Source organism: Mirounga angustirostris, unplaced genomic scaffold (assembly GCF_029215605.1).
Source record: "Mirounga angustirostris isolate CCGP_5_RB_7025 unplaced genomic scaffold, mMirAng1.0.hap1 SCAF_3, whole genome shotgun sequence".
Lineage (NCBI taxonomy): Eukaryota > Metazoa > Chordata > Mammalia > Carnivora > Phocidae > Mirounga > Mirounga angustirostris.
Genome location: NW_026991711.1, coordinates 57839791 through 57859234, shown reverse-complemented (window position 1 = coordinate 57859234; position 19444 = coordinate 57839791). Strand labels below are relative to the sequence as shown.

The window sequence follows — 19444 nt, the reverse complement described above, 5'->3', positions numbered from 1 at the left end:
AATGTTGAGGGGGGTGGTCAAATGGTGGTGTAGGAAGATCCTGAGCTGACCTCCTCCCACAGACCTACCAAATCTATAGCTACATATGGAAAAATTCCCTCTGAAAAAGACCTGAGAACTAGCTGAATAGCTACTTCACAACAGAACAGTGAAAGGGCCACATATGGATGGTTTCACCAAAAACCCAACTGCGAGAGCGGCAACCCACAGTTGGGAAGAATCTCACAAATCTGGAACTTCCTTGATGAATGAGGGGTTTATACTCCACATCAGGCACCCCAACCCCTGGGACCTGCAATGAAGAGATGAGCTCCCCAAACACCTAGCTTTGAAAACCAATCACATCCAGGAGACCCAAAAGGCTGTAGAGAACTGAGATATTTCTCTTAAAGGGCTTGTGTGCAGACTCACTTGCCCTGGGAACCAGCACAAAAGCAGCAGTTTGAAAAGTGCCTAGACTCTATGTGAAGAAGATTTGTTTTCTAACCTTAAAGCATCTGCTGGATACAACAGGCAGGGGACTGTTGGGACTCTCCCTGGGGACAGAGGTGCTTGGTGGGTGCCATTTTTGCACTCTTCCTCTACTGTGATACCATGGGTAGGCATGCTTGTGTTCCTGGGTTCCATAGGACTGTAATGAATGGAGAAACAGTTCATGTAGGCTGTTACCCTCAGGGCACTGTGCAGACAGCAGACTAAAACACACCGCCAGTCTATTTGTGAAAAAAGCCTATTTACTTGTCCTGGCACTTCAGCCCAAGGGGCAGACTTCAGGTCTGCCACACATCTAGAGGCTACAAAGGTGCTCTCAAGGAATATAGCCTGGGAGATGCCATCTTTCTGCCTTCCCTCAGCCTCTCTACAAATTGCAAGGACCTCTCAGAAAGGAGCTTATACACTGGTCTGAAGCCCCAATTTTTGCAACTGTCACCCAGGGGACACTGCCAGATTGCCTGGTCTAGAGGTCAACAGGGTCTATGCTTGTGGTCTCAAAGTAATAGTCAAAAGATGTTCACCAAACTTGGAAGAAGAATGAATGAATACAGTGAGAACTTCAACAAAGAGAATATGTAAGAAAGTACCAACTGAAGCCACGGAACTGAAGAATACAATAACTGAACTGAAAAATATTCTTGAGGGTGTTCAACAGCAGACTAGATGAAGCAAAAGAAATGATTGGTGGGTGATCAAGAAGACAGGGCAGTGGAACTCACTCAGAGTAATAAAAAGGAAAAAGAGAATTTTAAAAAAATGAAGCTAGCTTAAGGAACCTATGGGACAACATAAAGTGGAACAACATTAGCATTGTAAGGGTCCCAGAAGGAGAAAAGAGAGAGAAAGGGTTAGAAAATCATACAGAGATTAAACAACATGCTATTGACCAGTGGGTCAATCAAAAAAATCAAAGAAGAAACAAAAAAATACCTTGAGACAAATGAAAATGGAACTGTAACTTACAGAATCTATATGATTCAGCAAAAGTAGTTGTAAGAGGGAAGTTTATAGGGATTCAGGCCTACCTAAAGAAATAAGAAAATTCTCAAATAATTTAACTTTATACTTAAAAGAAGCTAGAAAAAGAGCAAACAAAACCAAAGGTAGTAGAAGGAAGGAAATGACAAAGATCAGAGTGGAAATGAAACAGACTAAAAAGATAATAGAAAAGATCAATGAAACTAAAAGCTAGTTCTTCGAAAAGATAAACAAAATTGACCAACCTTTAGCTAGACTCACCAAGGAAAAAAAATAGAGAGTTCAAATAAAATCAGAAATGAAAGAGCAGTTACATCCAAAAAGCATTGCCAAGACCAATGTCAGAAGGCTTACAGCCTATGTTTTCTTCTAGTTTTATGGTTTCAAGTCTTACATTCTAGTCTTTAATCCATTTTGAGTTGATTTTTGTGTATGCTTAAGATGAGTAGTCTAGTTTCATTCTTTCGCATGTAGCTATTCAGTTTTCCCAACCCTGTTTATTAAAGAGGCTGTCCTAATTCCCATTGTGTATTCTTGCATCCTGTGTTGTAAATTAGTTGAACATATATGCATAGGTTTATTTCTGGGCTCTCTATTCTCTTCCATTGATCGAGGTGTCTGTTCTTATACCAATAATCAGTTACAACTGACACCACAAATACAATGGATCATAAGAGACTACTATGTATCAGACTCTAAAAGCAAAAATAAACAAGTGGGACTACATCAAACTAAAAAGCAAAGGAAACCATCAACAAAACGAATGGGAGAAAATATTTGCAAATCATATATCCAATAAGGAGTTAGTATTCAAAAAATATAAGGAACGCCTACGACTCAATAGCAAATAAACAAACAATCTAATTAAAAATGGGCAGAGGATCTGAATAGACATTTTTCCAAAGGAGACATCCAGATGGCCAACAGGCACGGGAAAAGATGCTCAACATCACTAATCATCAAGGAAATGCAAGTCAAAACCACAATGAGATGTCATGTCACACCTGTTAGACTAGCTGTTATCAGTATGCCAAGAAATAACAGGTGTTGGCAAGGTTGTGAAGAAAAGGGAACCCTTGTGCATTATTTGTGGGAATGTCAGTTGGTGCAGCCACTATGGAAAACAGGTGTCTCAAAAAATTGCAATCACATATGATCCAGTAATTCCATCTCTGGGTATTTACTGAAAGGAAATAAAAACAGTAATCTGAAGAGATATATTCACCCCTATGTTCATTGCAGCATTATTTACAATAGGCAACATATAGAAACAACCTAAATGTCCACAGATGGATGGATAAAGAAGGTGTGGTATATATACACAATGGAATATTACTCAGCCGTAGAAAAGAATGAGATCTTGCCATTTATGACAACATGGATGGACCTAGAGGTCACTATGCTAAGTGAAGTAAATCAGAGAAAGGCAACTACTGTATGATTTCACTTATATGTGGAATCTAAGAAACAAAACGAAAGTCATGGATTTGGAGAATAGAATGGTGGTTGCCAGGAGTGAGGGGGTTAGGGGGGAAGGATGAAATGGGTGAAGGGGCTTGGGAGGTACAGACTTCAAGGTATGAAATGAATAGGTCAAGGAGATGTGGTGTGCTGCATGCTAACTATAGTCAACAGTATTGTAGGTGCATATTTGAATGTTGCCAGGAGAGTAGATCTTGAAAGTTCTCATCACAAGAAAGAAAAAGAAAAAAAAATTTTTTTAAGATTTTATCTATTTGTCAGAGAGAGAGAGAGAGAGAGAGCACAAGCCGGGGGAGGGGCAGAGGCAGAGGGAGAAGTAGGCTCCCCGCTGAGCAAGGAGCCCAATGCAGGACTCGATCCCATGACCCTAGGATCATGACCTGAGCTGAAGGCAGACGCTTAACTGACTGAGCCACCCAGGTGTGCCTCCTTTTCAAGTTTTTGTTTAAATTCCAGTTAGTTATCACAGTGTAATATTATTTTCAGGTGTAGAATTTAGTGATTCATCTCTTACATATAACACCCGGTGCTCATCACAAGTGCCTTCCTTAATATCCAGCACCTATTTAACCGCATCCCACCGCCCATCTCCCCTCCAGCAACTCTCTCTGTTCTCTATAGTTAAGAATCTGTTTTCAGGTTTGCCTCTCCTTTTCTCCCCGCTGTGCTCATCTGTTTTGTTTCTTCAAATCTACATATGCGTGAAATCGTATTGGTATTTGTTTTTCTCTGACTGACTTATTTTGCTTAGCATAATACTCTCTAGCTCCATCCACATCATTGCAAATGGCAAGATTTCATCCTTTTTATGGCTGAGTAATATTCCACTGTATATATATACCACGCATTCTTTATTCTTTCATCAGTTGATGGACATTTGGACTCTTTCCATAGTTTGGCTATTGTAGATAATGCTGCTATAAACACTGGGGAGGATGTATCCCTTCGAATCAGTATTTTTGTATCTTTGGGTAAATACCTAGTAGTGCAATTGCTGGATTGTTGTAAGCAATTTTAGACCACAAGTAGAAAACACATTTTTGCCATTCTAATATGATAATAGTAAACTTTTTTTCTATTATGGATATTCTTCCATGACATTTAAGATACTATGTCTATGTTATTTATTTGTTATTTTCTTTGGTATTGGTAAAATTTTATGTTTCTGATGGCAAAAGAAATTATGGTTTATGAATTGTGATTATCAAGCCTTATTGAATTATTATGTCCATGGTCAAGGCAATATTAGAATGGATGTATTATGATTCCCAAATTGTGTTTTCTTTAACACTGGGTAACTTTGGGGCACCTGGGTGGCTCAGTTGGTTGAGCGTCTGCCTTTGGCTCAGGTCATGATCCCAGGGGCCTGGGATCCAGCCCCTTGTTGGGCTCCCTGCTCATAGGGGAGTCTGCCTCCCCCTCTACCTCTGCCTTGTGCACGCATTCTCTCTCTCTCTCTCAAATAAATAAATAAAATCTTTTTAAAAAATTGGGTGACCTTATTCTCCTGTACTCAGATGATTAATATAATTTAAGCTTAACATTTTGAAAACTGTCTTGTCAAATGGAAAAGTGAAATCATACCAATTCATTAAAGAATTACATGGAAAATTTTATCTTTAGCATCGCCTTCATCCCAACTTTCCTAAAAGGGTGCCTGCATGGCTCAGTTGGTTGAACGTCTGCCTTCGGCTCAGGTCATGATCCCTGGGTCCTGGGATCAAGTCCTGCATTGGGCTCCCTGCTCAATGGGGAACCTGCTTCTCCTCTCCCTCTGCCTGCAACTCTGCCTACTTGTGATCCCTCCCTCTCTCTCTCTCTCTTTTTCTCTCTCTCTCTCTCAAATAAATAAAATCTTTAAAAAAAAACCAGTTTGCTATGGAAAAAAAGTCCCATCAAAGTCCAGCCATCTATATCTATATCTATATCTATATCTATATCTATATCTATATCTATATCTATGTCAGTGTCCACAACACATTAAAACAGTATTGCTTTCTGCATGCTTTTAAACTTTACCCAATAGTATTGTTTTTTGCATTTTTAAACTTTATCAAATTAGATCAAATAATTTATCAAATAGTGTATCATGTTATCATTCTGTGACTTAGTGATTTTTGGCTAAAATTATTTTGGAGATTTATCTGAGTTGATTCTGCATAATTTATTTTAATTGCTGTACGGTATGCACATACCACAGCTTATAAATTCTGTTGATGAATCCTGTTGATCAATTCTGTTTGCTATTTCTAGTTTTTTGCCATTGCAAACAATTGCATATATGCTCTAGAGTTCGTCTAGGCCAGCATTGTCCAAGCTATAAGGCATGACTTACTAGTGATCTTGAAATTATTTTAGTGGGTTGAGACCAACATTTTCTTTTAAAAATGAAATAGGAAAGGATAAAATAGGATAGAGTAGGGGGAGAATAGAATAGAGTAAGATAGAAAAAATAGAAAAGAAGATATCCCTAAGTACCTCATATAATAAGGGTAAGAATTATTTTGTGAGACTTTGTTTCAGGTACATACATGTATCAAAAAAAGATTGAATGAAAGACACTGCTCTGGCCTAAATATTGTTAGGTTGCTCTTTAAAGTGATTATACCAGTTTACGTTTCTTATAGCAGTATGAGTGTGCTATTTGATCTGCATCCTCACTAACACTAGGAATTGTCCCCCTTTAATTTTGCAGAGGTGATGGGTGAGATCTAGCTCACTGTGACTGCATTTCCATGGTGAATTTGAGCATCTTTTAATATGTTTATTAATTGTTTCTGTGAATTGCCTTGTCTTTTGTCCATTTCTAAATTGGATTGTTTTTTCCTTACTGATTTTTAGGTATTCTTTATCTATTCTGGATGCAAATCCTTTGCAAGCCATCAGTTACATGTGTTGAAAATACCTTCTCCCATTCCTTGGCATGTGTTTTCTTCTGTTCATTTCATCTTTTAGTATGCCATATTTTAAAAAAAGTTTTAATGTAGTAAATTTTCTTTGTGGTTTATGCTTTTGTGTCTTATTTAAGAAATCTTTCCCTGCCCTAAGAGTCGCAAAGATGTTTTCTATACTTTCTTCCAAAAGTTTTAAAGTTTTGCTTTTTTCACAGTCCAGATGGCTTCCCTTGCGTTTTCTATGTTGACATACTACAAATTAAACTTTTTTATTTATTTATTTATTTATTTATTTATTTATTTATTTATTTTTAGAGAGAGTGAGAGAGGCAGAGGGAGAGAGGGATTCTTTTTTTTTTTTTTTTTTTTAAAGATTTTATTTATTTATTTGAGAGAGAGAATGAGATAGAGAGCATGAGAGGGGGGAGGGTCAGAGAGAGAAGCAGACTCCCTGCTGAGCAGGGAGCCCGACGTGGGACTCGATCCCGGGACTCCAGGATCATGACCTGAGCTGAAGGCAGTCGCTTAAACAACTGAGCCACCCAGGCGCCCAAATTAAACTTTTTTTAGTCTGTGTTTTTTCTCGTATGTTACAGTGTCCAAATTGTTGAAGCATGGTCTCAAAACTTACAAAGTGTAATATCTAAAGGTTATATTTTACAATATTAACTTTTTAATAATTGAGCACCTCTACTGCTGACTTTTTAATAATAGAGCTAATACAATTTTTGAACTATATACTTCTCAGATAAATAATGGCTTGTTAAAGTTGCAAGATGGTGTGTATATTCTTTATCTTCTCTGTTTTTCTCTAATAGAATTTATGTATTTATGTTTTTCAGTCACATTAACTTTATCCTAGAAGACAATCTTACAAGGATCTAGAAGGAACAGGATTAAAGATGACTGAACACAGGGCTCCAGAAATTTAAAACAATCAGGTACAAAATTTTTGGATGAAACATTCCCAACCAGGCAGTACATAATAAAACTGGAACATGCACAGGAAAACTTAAAATATCCCTGCAATACAGGGGAGGGTCCAGGAGAGGAGTTTTGAAATCGTCCTGGGTTCAAATACTGGCTCTAACCCTGACTGGTTGGTGATGGTTGGTCAAGTTTTGGAAACATGTCCATAAAATGGAGGCAATGATTGTGTCTGTTTCTTTTGGCTATTATAAAGTTTAATAATATAAGGAACTTAATACCTGGTACAGGGTAACTGTTTATTTTAACTGTTATTATTGTTGCTACTGTTATTTAGAATTCATGGATGTGGTATTCTGTATGTATATTGTGGATTTTTAAGAAGTACAAACAGGGTTCTAGAGGGGAGGGGGATGGGGGGATGGGTTAGCCTGGTGATGGGTATTAAGGAGGGCACGTATTGAATGGAGCACTGGGTGTTACACGCAAACAATGAATCATGGAACACTACATCAAAAACTAATGATGTAAAGGTGATTAATATAACATAATAAAAAAAATAACACCTAAAAAAAAAAGAACTATATATTGATATACTACTATAACATTGATAATAGTAATAGCCTGGTGAGGGGCGCCTGGGTGGCTCAGTCAGTTAAACATCTGACTCTTGATTTTGGCTCAGGTATGATCTCAAGTTTGTGAGATCGAGCCCCACATTGGGCTCCGTGCTCAGCACACACAGTCTGCTTAAGATTCTCTCCCTCTCCCTTTGCCCCTCCTACCTTCCCGCTGCTCACACACTCTCTCTCAAAATAATAATAATAATAGCCTGGTGAAATCATGTAGATCACAAGAGAAGCTAATTATAATCCTTACATATATTCCATAAACTATTCCTCAAGTGGTGCAAATTGGAGAAGCTAGTTTTCTCTATTATGTTTGATCACATTGAAATAATGTTAGAAAAAAAAAATCCAACTACTTTCCATAATGCTAGAGAATTCAACAATTTTTTTCATGGTACTGTACAATAGTAATTATTCTTGAATAATTTTTAAATCTTCAACAACATTCTGACCAATAAAAATGAAATTATGCTAATCTTATGTTTAGTCTTAATTGAATTTTATAAATGTTATTTTTTGAAATATGGTAATTTCAATATGCCATTCATGCAATTATGTCTTAACTTGATTAGTGAAATAGAATGGCCTATGTTCCACCATTCTAATTTTTAAAGAGTTACTGTACTTGAAATTGATCAAAGACACCAAAAAAAGCTATTTATTTTCCTCCTTAAAAAAACCAGGCTATTCAGCTGATTAAAAAAAAAATCTCTGTTAACTGATAAGGAGTGATTTCCAGGAGATATTGTTAAGTGAAAAAAAAAAAAAAAAAGCAAATTGCCAGAGTATATAAAATATGCTATTTTTCGTTTAAGGAGGAATTGGGAAATAAAAACACAGACACGTATATGCTTATTTTTGCAAAAAGAAACAGGAAGAATAAACCAGAAACCAGTAAAATTGGTTACCTACAATGGTAGAGGGATGGGATGGGGAACAACCCAGGATTGCTGTTCTAAGATCTCAGTGTATGAGCAGGATTTCCCTTCTCCTAGGAACAAAAGTAGCCTCCATTACAACGAGGGGCAGTGACATTTCCTCTTTGGTCCCTTTACCTCCTCTTATTTATTTCCTTTTTTTTCTTGCCTTTGACTTCCCTTCCTCTAATTTTTTTCCTCTCCTCTTCTTTCTCTTTTCCCTCTCTCCTCTTTTTATTTCTTGTTCTAGTAAACCTGAGGTAAATGTGGAAAATGTTCCAGTTAGGATGAAACAAAAAGAAAAGAACCTCGGTGCAGGCACTCTCCAATATACAAAAAGCTGTATTCAAAGAATGCTTTCAACCGATATATATAGTCTTGTGTTCTTCTCTGAGCCGTGTCCTGCGGTGGTTATAACAGTGAATGAGTCATGGTTGCGTCTCTTAAACAGCTTGCAAATTAATAGAGAAGACAGATCGCGTAGGAATAAGTGTCACATGAAATTATTTTTCCATATTGGCAACTAGATCAAGTTTTGTAAGTTTATAAGTGAGAAAAGTCTGTTTCTTTTAAAAACAAGTATCTTTTCCAAACATTAGAAATAATGATTTTGGGGGTGCCTGGGTGGCACAGTTGGTTAATTAACCGACTCTTGATTCCCGGCTCAGGTCATGATCTTAGGGTGGTGAGATCGAGCCCCGCCTCAGGCTCCACACTCAGTGTGCAGTCTGGTTTTGAGATTCTGTCCCTCTCCCTCTTCCCTTCCCCCTGCTCACACTCTCTGAATAAATAAATAAATAAGTAATTAAAAAAAATAATGATTTGTATCAATTGCCATAGTTTGAGCTATAATTATTCTGAATATGTGATTATTCCTTGTATTCTGAGAGACCCTTTTTATAGCTGAGGAGAACAAAATTTTACCAGTATCCTCAAGGGCATATAAAACATTGATAAGGAACACTGTTAAGACTTCACCTTATTTTGATTATTGTTTTTATCTATTATAAGGTTCTAACTGCTTGTAGATAATATCAGATAAAATGTTCTGATGTTAGCCCTTGAAATGTGGATTGTATTTGAGTAAATAGAACCGAAACTAATAAGTCAGAAATATCAACATTATTAAATATAATTTCATTCAATTGCTTTTGGGAGGAGAGAGAATATTTATTTATATTTATTTTTAGTGATGAGATAGTTAACTGTGTAATGATTGAACCACAGTGTAGACCTGCCCTGTGAGAAATATTAAAGGGGGTCCTTTGATCGAAGGGAGAGCCCATGCTGCATGTCTTTTGATAGAGTTGCTTCTGCTGTTACTTTTATGTGGTAGAAAGTAGTCATTGTGGAGATGGTTAATTAAGGCGAGAACACTGAGTACTGTTGGTGCATACTTGGTGGCTGTTGTTGCAGGTTTGTTGCTAAGGTCTAGGATAAACAAAGCCATATTCATTCTTCATCCTTTCATTTTTTCATTCATTCCTCCTTATTTTTTCCCCCCAGCTTAGCAAATCATATACTCTTCAGTGGAGCTGAGAACTGCTAAGTCTGCTCTTCACAGTGATTTGGAACTTTCCAATCCCAGGGAAAATTTGACCAAGGTCTAAAATTTATTTTTTCTTACCTATGGTAGGTCAACTATAAAATGAAAATTTTCTACTTATTTCCTTACAGATTTAAGAATCTTCCTTTATCCTGGGATGACTTTTCCAGACCTTTGCAGGAGGAGTCCCATAGGAGACCATATGATAGTTCCAGAACAGTTAAAACACCTTTTGGGTTTTATAGCTATTAACTCTCAGGCCCAAACCTTAATTCCCTTATCTTCCCTTCACCATATTTGGGCTTAGCTTATTTTCTCTGTTAATTGGAAGTAAAATCATTTTAACCTGCCTAGTTTCATTAGACATATGGGATCCTGATCTCACCACATACTTTTTCCTTAGGGGACTGCACAGGACTGAGTCCATATGGAAGAAGAGCTTTCCCTTTCCTATGGAGAAAGTGGCAAGGTTAGAAAAAAAATCATGCCTTTGGGGCATGTGTTTTCTGTTGCATGAAATATGTATCAAACATCTACTGGTCACCCAACAGGAGGATCAGTGAGATAGTATCTGTCTTTGAAGGGCTCACAATGTAGTGCCTCAGATGCAAACAGATAATTATTGTGGGTATATAGAATGCTAAAGGGGCCAGCAGAAAGCTGTGGTATTATCTGAGGGGTAGAGCAGGGTTCCAGAGATGGTGCTGTTGGAGCTGGATGAGGAGTACAGACCCATCCCTACTTTCACAGATAATACCGTCCTGCAGAAGGGTCTGAGTTGATCAATGTTTACTTCATTCCCAGAGATTTAACAAAATGATAAAATACCTAATCTTAGATGACATATTCTTAATTCATCATTGATATTCTTTAACTTATTCCTTTTCCATCACAGCTCAACATTACAGTCAACCAGCTTAAGTCCGATGTGTCCAACTGTGTTAAAAGTTTCACATCTTTCAGCATGCACATTGATTTCCATCTTGTGTTAATTTTATTAAATTGACACACTATCTGTTCTTCATTACTAAGAGCTTAATATTAACTGCCACTATTAATTTTCATTTTTCTGTTTCCTGCTGTTTTTAAATAAAGTATGGTCAAAACACAACAAAAGATGTAAATAATTATATGATCAAAGTACAATAAAAGATGTAAATAATTATACAAAGCCAGCATAATGTACAAAGATGCAAAACTTCTGAAACCAAACCATAGTATTACCATGTGAGCCCTTATAGGAAAATACAAAAGTAGCTTACAAAAGTAATACATAGAACTTGAGAATCTTCTAAAATGTTAATAGAAAAATTCCTTATTTGTCCCGGAAAGAACAAATTTAGTAAAATAAAAGAAATAGACTAACAGAATTAGTGATGAAATGACTATTAGATATAAAGCGTTACATTGCCAGAAAGTCCTGCAAAGGCAAGGTGTTGGTGGGTTTGTTTAAATAGTTTTTTTGTTAGTCATTGTTGTTAGCCCAACAGGTAATTTTGTTACCTGTTGTTAGCCCAACAGGTAATTTTGGTTTTATTTCTGCATGCTGTATTTTAAACTTAATTGTGACAACTTAGTTGTCTAGAGTTAAGTGAAGTATCATAATCTGTTCAATTCTTCCTTTGGCTGGAGAGACAGAGGTATATAGGTAGGACATACTCAAAGGAGTAATAAAATGCATCTTGGTCTCTAATTTTATGGAGCTGTGTTTCCTTAATTATATTTTCCTTGAGCTAATATTAAAATTTCACTACTTTGCATTTCGCAAACAGATGCCAGTGAAAGATGAGGGAGGGGGGCTGGATGGAAAGGAAAGGAAAGGAAAGCCGGCCAGGAATAGTTACCGCCTATATAGTAGGAGGACATGCAGGAAGGAGGGCTACCTGGGCCAAATTAGGACTGAATTCTAGGGACACGATCGTGATGACTTCTCGTGTATACTGTCAAGCTCTCACTCCCTGGTAGTGCTTTCCCCCCATGCAGATGTTTCTGTTGCCTGCCCTTGGCTCTTGCTCAGCCGGTCCCTTACGTAACAGTTGGGCACAAAGGTGGTTGGGCTCCTTCTGCAGAGTTGCTGTCATGCAGGGCGGATGCTTCACCTACAGGTGCTGTGTGTGAATTCTCTGCTACCTGCGCTCCTGTTATATATACAAAGTATACATATGCGTACAGTATATGTACATGTTTACAATATATATAATGTGTACAGCTATACACACTCATGAGTGCATTGCAGAGAAACATTTTTCTTCTGAGAACAAAGATGCTACAATTCCTTGAGACTGATATGAAATATTTACCTCAGAAAAGTGTAAATGTGTGCCTTTCATAAATTAAGTCATAAGTTCCTCCATGAGATAACTCTCCCACAAGACTTAGAAAAGAAGAATTTTTGGTGATTGACCTCCAGGAGCCAGCCTTCTGACAGACATTTAAGAGCAGCGTAGTCACACCTCCCTTGTACCCAAGGTTATATTGTAAGTATTTGTTTTTTATTAAATTGTGAGCTCCTTGAAGGGAGCGATTATGTTTCATTTTTATACCTTTAGTATCTTGCCCTCAATACATGTTCAATGATACTGTCACACCTGATGTTCTTTTGACTTGTGACATCCTTTAACAGATGTATGAATTCAGGTAACACTTCAACACACACACACACACGAATCCCAGGGGTCAGTAGAGTCCTGGGGTGGGTACTAGAGGTTTGGTACAGGTGAGCCAGGAAGAAAGTTCAGAACTAATGATTTGTAGACAGGTGTTTAGGAGCTTATTGGATTTACAACCTGATTCTAGGCATCTAAGAAACCACTTGATTTTTGTAGCAGGGCAGGTTGAAATCCAAAAATCTGCTTGAAAGGAAAAAATGAGATAGGAGTGCTTATTTTCTCTTTGTATATTGCTGTCTGCTCTGTTCGTGGAAGGTAACCCACAGTGTGTATTATTGCCCTGTTCGTCAAGGACTGGATGAGAACAGCAAAAGTCCCGCAATTGTGAATTAGATCTACCAGTGGCATAACTTTTTATGTGAACTTTTTTTCTCTGCAACATGTGATGTGTGGAAAGCAGGCTTCAGACGCAAGTGATCTTGGGGGATTACTTAGTCTTTCTGTGCCTCAGTTTCCTTGTATTTAAAATGAGGATAGCAATATCTATGCTCTACAATTGTGAAGATTAGAAATAATATGTAAGAATTCTTTTAACTAGCACATTAGCTCATCTATAAATATTTGATGCCACATCCCAAACGTTGTTCTTTTTGAAATTTATAGACTTAAATAGGAAAAAAAATTAAAATGCAGACCCCAGAGAAGATAAGATTCCTTCAGGATAGAAGGAGGTACGTAATTTACAGTAGAAGCTTAGACTAAAAGCTAACATAACGAGAGATTCTGCCCTTAGCTCTGTAGTGGCCTTGAGTGCTGCCCCAAAGGTAACAGAGGACTTCATTCTCCAGACAGGGTCCTAAAACTTGAGTGGCATGCTGAGGGACGGTGACTGGCTTTGGCATCAGGGGAGCTCATCCTGGTTCAGGCGCTGACATTAACTCAGGATGATGCTGTGAGCAGTTACAAGCTGCCTGCCCTCTGTGTTACTTTCTTAGGGCTGCCTTTAAAACGTACCACAAACTGCGTGGCTTAAAGCAATAGAAATTTATTCTTTTACAGTTCTGGAGACTAGAAGTCTGAAAGTAAGGTGTTAGCAGGGCCATGCTTTCTGAAGGATCTAGGGAAGAAGGCTTCCTTTCTTCTTCCCAACTTCTGGAGGCTCCTGTCAGTCCTTGGTGTTCGTGGCCCTGGAGGTGGATTGCTCTAGTCTCTGCCTCCATGACCACATGGGCTCCTTCGCATGGTGTGTTGCTTAATTTGATGTGTCAGCTTGAGTGGGCCACTGGTGCCAGATTACACACTGCTTCTGGGTGTGTCTGTGAGGGTGTTTCCAGACGAGAAGAGCTTTTGATTTGGGGAACTCAGTAAATGGTTTGCCCTCCCCAGTGTGGGTAGGCATCATCCAAGCTGTTAAGGAACTGAATAGAACAAAAGGTGGAGGAAGGAGGAATTCATCCCTTTTTTTCCTGTTTCACCGATTGATAGCGGTCATTTCACTTCATCTTTTCCTGCCCTCAGACTGAGATGTACATCACTGTCTCCCCTGGTTCTCAGGCCTTTAGACTCACTACATTATGCTACCAGCTCTCCTGGGTCTCCAGCTTGCAGATGCAGATCATGGGACTTCTGAGTCTCCATCATCTTGTGAGCCAAGTCATTATAGTGTGTGTGTGTGTACAGACGGAGTTACCTGACTCCCAAAGTGGGTGGCACAAATATGCTTTCAGGTCTGTAGAAAATAAGTAGCTAGTCCAATCAGCTTTCTACCAGAACTCTTTCTTGGTAAGGTTGACTTAATAGCTGATAGGAAAGATAGGCCTTAGAAAATCCTTTGCTCCTTTAAATTAAGCAGGAGTATGGTGATTAAGAGAAAGGGCCAGACATGCCATTTGAAAGACACATTGGCTGTTTATGCATCTTATTTTAATCCTCAAATTTTTGAAAGCTGGGAAGCATGTGTGAAAAATGTTTCCAGGATAGCAAATAAATAAAAGCTCTCTTTAAAACAGCTTTACAGTGTCCACATTGCTTGCTCTTATGAGAGCACAGGTGCTTATGGTCTTAATGTTCACTCTTATGGGTTTAAATGTGTTCCCCCAGCCCCAATTTATATGTTGAAATCCTAACCCCCAAAGTTTGGGTTATTAGAAGGGGGGGGACTTTGGGAAGTGATTAAGTCATGAGGCCATATTCTTATGGCCTCATGAATGGGATCAGTGCTTTATAAAAAGGTCTCCAGAGAGATCCCTAGCCCCTCCCTCCACCCCATGAGGACATGGTGAGAAGGCGATGGCTATGAAGCAGGAAGGGGGCCCTCATCAGAACACGAGCATATTGGTGCTTTGATCTTGGATTCCCAGTCTGCGGGACTGTGAGAAGTAAATTTTTGCTGTTTATAAGCCACCCAGTCTGGCATCTGTTAGAGCAGCCCAAATGCACTAAGATGCCCCAGTACCTCAGAAGGTGACCTTATTTGGAAATGGGGTCATTGCAGATGTGATTAGTTAAGATGAGGTTATTATGGTGAGTTCTAATCCAGTATGATTGGTGTCCTTATGAAAAGGGGCAATTTGGGCCCAGACGCAGACATGCATAGAGCGAGATGATGTGAAGACACAAGAAGACGGTACCTTGATTTTGAACTCCTAGCCTCCAGAACTGTGAGAAAATAAATTTCTTTGGTGTAAGCCACTCACCTTGTGGTACTTTGCTATGGCAGCCCTAGCAAACAAATATGTACTTTCTGGGAGTATATTCCTACCAATCCCCAAACCTGAGTGGGGGGCTGGTGGTGAGGGAAGCCACTAACTGCTCAACTGATGGTCAGAACAGACCCCAGAACCGGAACTCCGGTTCCTTGGTGTCACCTTTAGCATTGTTCTTTTCCAAGAACACGTTTCGTCAAGACTCAGGCGGCTGAGGAAATCGCAGTGCTTTCTCTCTCTCCATTTTTCCTGCCTTTCCAACGAGCCTAGTTTCCAGAGCTATGTTTAAGACATAGCCAGCACTGAAAGTACAGAGGTCAGCCTTAGACGATTCTTGTGGCCCTGAGGAAAATGAGCAGGTGAGATCTGATCCCAGCCGGGGTCTCTTGGTTGCTGTGAGAGCAGGACTGAAGCAGTGGGCTTGTCAAGACAGTTCCCGTAGCTGTGAGGGGCCTCTCAAAAATAGAGCCGGCCTTCCCTGAGCCGGTGCTGACTTTCACAGAAGGAAAAGGGGAAGGAAAAAAGAAGCATTTTTTAATTAATAGTCTTAATGTGTATATTTATATACACACACACACATATTTTTAAATTTTATTTATTTATTTATTTTTCCTTTTCAGCCAGTACAGGCTACTCTATCATCTTTGAAGATGTTAGATGTGGGAAAGTGGCCAATTTTCTCCCTTTGTTCTGAGGAAGAATTGCAGTTAATTCGTCAGGCCTGTGTCTTTGGCAGTGCTGGAAATGAAGTTTTGTATACTACAGTCAATGATGAGGTAAATTTTGAAGAAAAATTTCAGCCACTTACAGTAATGGATTTGCTAAGCTGAAGATCTTGGGGGGAACCAAGGAATTAAGATCTTAAGAAAAGCATGGAGGGTAGATTCTTATATGTTATATAATGTTACACAATGAAGCAATGATTATGGATTTGTCAGAAATAGAAGTGCTCGAACTAACAGTGGTCTTTCCCACAGATTTTTGTGCTTGGCACAAACTGCTCTGGTTGTTTGGGATTAGGTGACGTCCAGAGTACCATCGAACCTCGGAGACTGGATTCTTTAAGTGGCAAAAAAGTAGCCTGCCTCAGCTATGGGAGTGGCCCCCATATTGTCCTTGCAACAACAGGTAACTTAGGGACACAGGGTAGAATTTTAGCCACTGCCTTATTTATTGAGAAACAAGACTTAGGACCACCCCTTAAATCGAGAACATACTTTTTGATTGGGTAGGAGTTTCTGGCTCTGCCCTGTGAACTTGACTCTACTTTGGACAACAGGAAATATGAACCTATCTGGATATCAGAGTAAGATAATGGAGCGGATGGAATTTAGCAATTATTGGCACTTTTGATGTGAGAATGACAGGGCTGTAAGCCCCGTAAGCCCCTTTTGTTTATACTTTAAAAGTTGAACTATTTTGCATTAAAATGCTGAATTCACTCTGGACTTTCTGAACCTGAGATCCCTGATCTATGAAATAAGACACTAGTGCTAAAGTCCAAGATGCCCTCTAACTCCTAGCACTCGGATTCTGACCATCAACAGTGACTGATGGCTATATTTGGTATTAGTAGTATAAGGAATTAAATACTTTCATGGCTATTTCTTGAATTCACACTAATAGGATGTTATAATTAAATCATACCTTAGAGTTTTTCTTAAGCTGGGTATTCATTTTATTAGTATTCTTTAACTGAAAATAAAGTTTATAAATGAAAATACAAATTTTGGGGAATTTTGGTTGCCAGTAATAGGCTAGATTTTTTTGGACCACTTCTTCACTGGAAACAACTAACAATTCTAGATAAAATATTTAATTTTTTTTTTCATTGAGGCATCAAAGCACTGACAAGGCAGAGAGGAATTATTGGATCATATTTAAGAGAAAGTGTGAACTAAGGTTAAAGGGGAACTTGGAGCTAGTTTTGCCTTAAGGGCATCTCCCTCTCCAATTAAATGGAGTTGTGGTTTGATGTACTCATGAGGTAGAAGGGATCATGAGTCAGAGACCTAACATGTTATGCTAGGTCCACAAAGGGCTACAATCTAGGGGCAAGGATGGGCTAGCTCTCCCATCTCTAAAGCCCTGGAAAGAAAAATCCTTGGCTGTGAGCAAAGCAAGGAGGAACAAAGAAAGAAAACCTCTCCCCAAAGGGTTGTAATCATGGATTTGTATTACAGTTCACATCAGACTAGGCGGTCCAAGAAATCTCAAGCCTTGGATTTATTAAAGAAGTAACTTTAAGTGCCTTAATGGCATCACAGAAGTTAATGCAGGTACTTTCTAGAGGAAGGTACCTTCACTTCATCCCAGGACCGAGGAAATATGATGCCAGTGAAAAATGAGTGTTCAGTGACAATTAGTAGCACATAGTCAAAGATAACCAGGTACATGAGGAAACAAGGCACCATGAATAAGAACCAGCAAAAAAAAAAAAAAAAGACAGCAAAAACTGACTACTAAGTATCAGATATTAGAATTATCAGATACCAGTTACAAGATGACTATATTTACTGTGTTTGAAAAAGTACAAAATGAGCTTGAAGATACCTGCAGAGATCAAAGAAGATTTGAAAAAGAACCAAATAAACAATATAATTATCAAAATGAAAAACTCAGTGGGCAAGTTTTATAGCAGTTTAGACGCATCAAAAGAAAATTAATAAACTGGAAGATTAGAAGAAATTATCTGGAGTGTAACACAAAGAGATAATATAGTAGAGAATACAGACAAAAGGAGTATATACTATATGATTCCATTTATTTAAAGTTCGAGAACAGGAAAAACTGAATTCTCTTATTCAAGATTATATATGGGGAACTTTTGGAGTGAGCATCAGGTTGTATTTCTTGACCTGAGTGGTAGTACATGGGTATGTGCTTTATAATTATTTATAAAACTGCATATATATTTATGAACTTTTCTGAATATGTATTATACTACACAATAAATAATATAATAACAATTTTAAAAATAACTTGATGATCATTTTATAGATAAGAAAATAGGCCCAGAGAAGTTAAATGATCTTACAGTCTTTTGACTTTCCATCTGATGTTTCTTCCTATTACTCTTAGTAGCATTTTTCTGCTCTTTATTAAAAACCTATCATCCAGCCATTATAATTGCATCCATTTAAATTTCATCTTGTTGCTTTGAGATAGAATATAGTTTATATTTTCCAAATGTATTCTTTTGTAGAATGAGTTTGGTGCTTTTGCACGTGAACTTTTAGTTTTCATTCATGGAGGTGTGCAATATATATGTTCATATAATAAAGTAGCTGTTTTGAAAGCTGGGTGTATTTCTTTTTATTTTCAGAAGGAGAAGTCTTTACCTGGGGTCATAATGCTTATAGCCAGCTGGGCAATGGGACAACTAATCATGGTTTAGTGCCCTGTCATATTTCTACTAATCTGTCAAACAAACAAGTCACTGAAGTTGCCTGTGGGTCTTACCATTCTTTGGTGCTAACATCTGATGGAGAGGTGAGAATAATTAGCATAAATCTCATTGATTTTTTTTCAGTAAGATTATATAAATTCTTATAGCAGTCTTAGAAATATGATCATTTGATTAAAATAATCATCTTCCTCAAATTCAGTCTTATTCATGTTAGCAATTCATAGTCCTGGTGGTTATACCATGAAGTGTACCTTTATGTAGTAGGGATTTCTGTAACTGCAAGATTTAAAAGGCTGTAATGTTCCTTCTATATTGCTATGCTCAAGGGTTTTATTTACAAAAAGAAAAATCCCAAAATGCTGGAAAACATGGCTAAGGTAAAGTTGATATTTTAATAATATTATGTGATATCTGAACAGAATTATTGCTATTTGTGTAGATAATACTGATAACCTAATTTTATCGAGTAATGCATTTTGTAGGAATGAATTTTATAAAAACTTCTCTGCCTGTGGTGTGAGAATTTATGCATATCCAGCACTTTGAGAGCGAAGATGAGACACTCTAAGTCCATGTTAGTGTCCATTTGAGACACTTTATAAGTTAGCGTGTTTCATTTTTTAATTCCCAGGTATTTGCCTGGGGTTATAACAACTCCGGGCAGGTAGGATCTGGATCAACAGCCAATCAGCCGATCCCTCGAAGAGTCACGGGCTGCTTACAGAATAAAGTAGTTGTGAACATAGCATGTGGGCAGATGTGTTCGATGGCAGTGGTGAACACTGGGGAGGTAAGAAAGTTGTTTCGTAAGTCGTTTAAGAAACCCGTTTGCCTTACCAGTGTGATACTGACA

The 19444-nt window shown here is 38.1% G+C and overlaps 1 protein-coding gene across 8 annotated transcripts in view; it reads left to right on the top strand.

Annotated features, from left to right (window-relative positions):
• The window catches only part of RCBTB2 (RCC1 and BTB domain containing protein 2), a 42693-nt gene that overhangs the window by 5347 nt on the left and 17902 nt on the right, over positions 1–19444 (top strand). For 3 of the 8 annotated variants that reach the window (XM_045869433.3, XM_045869437.3, XM_045869430.3), the window contains exons 2-8: positions 6692–6790; positions 9829–9954; positions 10272–10337; positions 15803–15958; positions 16160–16310; positions 18508–18674; positions 19223–19381. In XM_045869433.3, coding sequence (XP_045725389.1) covers positions 10296–10337; positions 15803–15958; positions 16160–16310; positions 18508–18674; positions 19223–19381 — 675 coding nt within the window. In that variant the 5' untranslated portion in view covers positions 6692–6790; positions 9829–9954; positions 10272–10295. The remainder of the gene's footprint in view (positions 1–6691; positions 6791–9828; positions 9955–10271; positions 10338–15802; positions 15959–16159; positions 16311–18507; positions 18675–19222; positions 19382–19444) is intronic. The other 5 variants (XM_064586112.1, XM_045869434.3, XM_045869431.3 and 2 more) reach the window with 4 other exon arrangements.